This window comes from Cupressus sempervirens, chromosome 6 (assembly GCF_028749045.1).
Source record: "Cupressus sempervirens isolate cs-2001-9-10 chromosome 6, ASM2874904v1, whole genome shotgun sequence".
NCBI classification, from domain to species: domain Eukaryota; kingdom Viridiplantae; phylum Streptophyta; class Pinopsida; order Cupressales; family Cupressaceae; genus Cupressus; species Cupressus sempervirens.
Genome location: NC_143123.1, coordinates 567,593,173 through 567,598,397, shown reverse-complemented (window position 1 = coordinate 567,598,397; position 5,225 = coordinate 567,593,173). Strand labels below are relative to the sequence as shown.

Sequence of the window (5,225 nt, the reverse complement as noted above, 5' to 3'; positions counted from 1 at the left end):
TTCGTCAATTATTTCAAATATGTTTTCATGAAAGTATCCTTATTTACCTTACTAATAAGTGACAATTATACTAGTTCATATACTTCTTCTCTATCCTCAAATTAAATTTCTTCTCTTGTCCCTTTAGACATTGGTAATTATATTCCCTAATAATCCCCAACAAGCTTGGTTTTTAATGTATCTCATTCATCATTTTACTTGCCACTACATTTCCTTTATCTTTGACTCATTGATCATTGGTATTCTTTAACTTATTCCATTCTACCTATCACTATACTTGATTTTTTTTTTTATGACTATCCATAGAAAATTGTCTAATGTATAAAGAAGAGTTTTTCAAAAACTTCTTTCCGAAGATAGTGATGCTAGGTAAATAAAAGCCCAAGATCATATTCTAAATTGATTTTTTTATAAATTACTTTCGTTATACTATTATCTAGTTGAATGCCTTGTTTTATTGTTTTAGATTTGGTTATATTTTTAAGTCATTTGTGTACTATGCAAAAAGTCTTGTATCTTTTCAAAAAAAAGATTATTATTTGTAGAGTAATTTTGAAGAATTAAATGAATAGATTTATGGTTTAAATTTTTTTCTCATACTTGTTAGGATGCCATTCTAAATGGCTCATTAGGCCACGAATAAATGATTTTACAAAATATATCATATCATCCTCAATGTGACCCATAGTCATATGTAGGCATGGCATGTAAGGGTAGATGAAAAACATGCATGAAAATTTTAAAGAGAAGAAGTCTCAGCTAAATTCAATAATTCATCCCTCGTTATATAAGAATATTTCCTAATAATATAAATGAATGATAAAATAAACAAAGTTAAATTAAAACTTGCAAAGCATTGCTAACATGATCTATATACTTACTACTTTAAAAAAATATAATCCAAATACTCATATTACATTGTATTAACCAAACCATCAAAATTTTAATGCTTAATTTCTTAACAAAAGTAATAATCATATATTAGCACAGAGGTAGTCAAGTATCAATAAAAATTATGTGAGGGATAACTAAGAACTAGAAAATTAGGTGAGAATGTTAATGGAAGAGGGGGGTGTGATAAAAAGAAGAGATGTAGAGTGATTTAGATATGTGTTAACAATGATGGAAAAAGTGAGAGCTTCCCAACATGTAATTTAAGAAGAATGATAAATATTTTAAATTAGTTTCATAAATTTAACTCTATATTAAACAACATCATCGATAAAAAAAAATTTCTTGTATAATAATTATATAAAATATAAGCAATGTTAACACCCTTTATGGAAATAATCCAAGCTTGTGGATATCTAATATTTCTTATTGGAAGACAACTTTAAAAGAAATTTAAATTAGTAGTGTACCTATAAACTATTTAATATCTTAAGTCAAGTATTGAAATAACAACTATGTGAGTGGCATCTAAATTAACGTGAATTAAAAAACCAAAAAACTAATAACATTGACCTAGGGCTTCAAATCTCCCACCGAACAAACCTTCCCACACCGTCAAATCATTCAGGGCAATGTGTGATTGATCAGTACTACAAAGGTGAGAATAGTAAACAGTTTCTTTTACACACTCATACCACATTTGTGGGTCACGTACAGTGAGAATGATCTTTGCCTCGGGACACAACTCCATCAATCTCTGATACAATTTTACAGATGGGCAGTCCAATGTTGTCGTGTACCCACTAAATACACTCTTCCAATCTTCTGACTTCCCTGATAATTTTGTCACATAATACAACTTAGGGTTATAAGATTGATTGGATTAGTGAAAATTAACATTGATTTGTATTTGGCTTACCAGACAAACTATCAAGCCATAGGTTAGTTTGGGCATTCTTCATCATTTGGGTGTAGTGGTAGCAGGGAAACCCTAACATCACAAGAGCCTCTCTCAAAGAGGCTGTGCCAGTTCTGCAAAGGCCCGCCCCAATCACCTTCAGATTCAATTTCTCCTGTGTCAGGCAGATCATCAAAAAAGGTCAAATACGAAAAGTAGAATCTATGCATAACAGAATGGAAAAATCATCATACCGTTTATTTTCTCCATTTCCAATATACAATCTTAAATAAGAGGAAACAGGATGTGCAAACTACAGCTGCTCACTAACCTGGTATCAAGCTGTAGATTAATAGATGCTAGTATAGAAGATAAGAAGCCAAACTGGTAGACGAAAACAAGCCAAACCAGTAGATGATCACAAATGCTGACTGGTGGGTGATCACGTTTTCTATCATTTTCTGTTTGTTCATTTGTGCCATTCAAACGAATTTTTTAACGACTCTCTTGCAACTTCCCTGTACTTTTTGTACAATTTTAGCTTAATTAGGAAATAATCTAGTTAGAATGATAGAACAAAATATGCAGTTGTGAAAGAAAAATGAAAGATGAAACTTCACAAATTAATTACAATGAAAGAATTAAAATAATATAGGCTTCCTCAAAGCATAAAGCTGAGGAAAAACACATGAATAAAGCTGAAAAAATTAGAAGTATATCTTAGTTAGCTTACACACTAAGAAAGGAAGTTTTGTTCAATAAAAGGATGGATAAAAACAAAAAAACATGCTAAGCTTTATTTTCTAACACCCCTTCCATAAGTCTAACTAAGGAGACAAAAGCCTAAGAATAGGACAGGAAAGAGAGAAAACCCAATAGGAACAAAAACCTACTCGCAATATCCTTCATCTTGAGAAGGTCTTGTAGAAAGTAAAATGTAAGAGACAATGGACCCCTCCACAAAATGTAGTAAATGGTAGATGCTCAAAATTGGATGCAGAAGATGTTCCATGATTGTTGAACAACATTTCCCCTTTTAGGAAGAAATAAAACCAAATATGCATGAATGCAATCTTTCCATTTCTTAAAGGAATATGTAGGAAGAAAATACAAGATACGTGTCCTTGTAATCTGCTTAGTTGTCTCCATGCTGAAAGTTGTCATAATAAAACCAAGCACTGCTAAATATGATAAACTAAGATGTGATGAAGAGCAATATAGATTATAGTCCAAAGGATCAAATATCTTTTTAGAAGGAAAATAGATCTCCTTAGAATATTGTGTCAAAGTATCCACACTCATATCAAACTGGAGAAATGATAATATAGAGAGTGAAAAAGAGGATAAGAAGGATCCCTACAATAACTAAAGAAGAATCACCCTCTTCAAAAAGAATATGTATGCTATCAATAGTGTCATCTAGATCTAAAATAAGGGATTCTACAAAAAAAAAGGATTTGTTAGATAGAAATTGATCCCATTTAACTAAATCCAAAAGACATAAATGGTCTTGCTGCAACGAATCATTAGAAGCTTTTAATGAAGCAACTTCAAACTATGAAAAAGAAATAGTAGATGAGGTATCAACAAATTGATCATCCAAAGATGATGTGTTCACACAAGCTAGGGCAATAGAAATCTCACTATCATCCATACAAGCTTGGTCTTCCAAGGAAACATTACTTTCAAATGAAGAACTAGAATCTCCATACAATTGTTGGATGATGGTCCAAGCAATGAAATGATGCTCTATGCACTCTATATGATGTATAATATACTCAGAAATAGTAAGACATATTAGTCCATAGACCATGTCATTACTGTTCAACCATGCATTTTTCTTATCAAAGTTGCTTCGCTCAAGAACATGTCCAAGGAGATAGGGTAGTAGATCCTGCTCAAGACAATGATTCTATATCCCTTCTTTCCAAGATAAATAGTTCTTTGAGATCAGCTTGACAACATAATGATGAAAATAATTAGCAGAAGACATGATTAAGTCCCTATAAATGAAACTTTATCTCAGCTCATGAATACACAAAATCTAGTAAGAGAAACCCTTCAAGACAAAGAAAAATTCATTCCTTTTGAGCTCTAATCTTCAATACCTACCAAAAAAAATAAAAAATCTTCTTTCTAGCACCCTAAGTTCTCATACCATGTAAGATTTTAGCTTAAGCAACAAATAATCTAGCTAGAATGATAGAACAAAAAATGCAACCGTGGAAAGAAAAAATTCAGATTAGAAGATGAAAGATGGAACTTCACAATTAATTACATTGAAACAATTACAATAATATTAGCTTCCTCAAAGAATAAAGCTGAGGAAAAACATGAATAAAACTGAAAAAATTAGAAGTATTCCTTAGTTAGCTTACACACTAAGAAAAGAAGCTTTATTTGATAAAAGCATGGATAAAAACAACAAAAAATACTAAGCTTTATTTCCTAACACTTCTATCATCATCCATTCCTTTAAATTCATAAAAGTGAGTCTAATATACATCCCTAGTATCGATTTGTGGTCAAAGTCATCATTACTTTACTCATGCAATAGTGCATTATAATTTTACTATTAAAGATTAGAAGTTTAATTTTTAAATATGTGTACAATCAAATTTCAAAAAATTGATTAAGCTTAATTTCTCTTTTAGGTACTCAGTTTAGTGCATAGGAAGATAAAAGAAAACATTTGGTACTTAAGATGAATCTTATATTCAATTAACATAATATTTTTCTTATGTGGGCCATTAAAACCAAGGATATTGTTAGACAAAGCTAGAAAAATACTTTAGCACCTTAAATAACACATTTTCAAATATCTACAAGATTATGTATGTATAAAGTGTGTACTCGTATATGTATGGATTATATAGGAATTTTGTGTAGAATTTTTTGTTTTGGGCACTTAACCCCACTCTTTAAGACAAAGGAGTAGATAAATATGCTGATAAATGAATATTTAACTCAAGGAAGAATGTTAGTTTTTTTTTCACAAGTTAGTATTGTGGCACTAATTTTTGCACTTGCCATTTTTTATTATGTGTTGTCATCAATGTCATTGAGTGGAATAATTGGCAATGGTATGTACTCTTAATGATTTAGGTAGCATAGTTGATGGAAAATAACTATATTATACATGTCCACATAAACATTTGATCGAAATCAAGGTCAAAATCTAAAACTTGGTTAAGTCATTGATGGTTTTTGGTATTATATGGTGAAAACCTAGGGGAAAAATTATCAAAGATGATTTTATGATGTCCCCAATTACAATACTTTATTTTATGTTTTGATCAAGATATGAGGATATGTGCATGATTAACTCTTGGTAGTAGGTAGATTGGAGTGGTTTTATTGATCATTTTGGAATTAATGATGATTCTTTTTTTTCTTAAGTATGTTGATTTGTGTTTTGAGTGATATTAGAAAGAGA

The 5,225-nt window shown here is 30.5% G+C and overlaps 1 protein-coding gene across 1 annotated transcript; it reads right to left on the bottom strand.

The window, feature by feature from the left end:
• Positions 1-1,450: 1,450 nt before the first annotated feature.
• LOC149553536 (ava biosynthesis cluster protein M-like) lies at positions 1,451-2,086 on the bottom strand. The gene is made up of 2 exons (XM_089790343.1): positions 1,811-2,086; positions 1,451-1,725 (listed from the first exon to the last, which is right to left on the bottom strand). Exons 1-2 carry the CDS (start codon positions 1,980-1,982, stop codon positions 1,451-1,453), a joined length of 447 nt encoding a protein of 148 aa, XP_089646469.1. The 5' UTR covers positions 1,983-2,086.
• Between the last annotated feature and the right edge of the window lie 3,139 nt (positions 2,087-5,225).

Coding starts and splice junctions, on each gene's coding strand:
- LOC149553536 (XM_089790343.1), bottom strand. CDS start 1,982: ATGATCTGCCTGACACAGGAGAAATTGAATCTGAAGGTGATTGGGGCG. Junction 1,726..1,810: donor ATGGCTTGATAGTTTGTCTG/GTAAGCCAAATA, acceptor CAAAATTATCAG/GGAAGTCAGAAGATTGGAAG.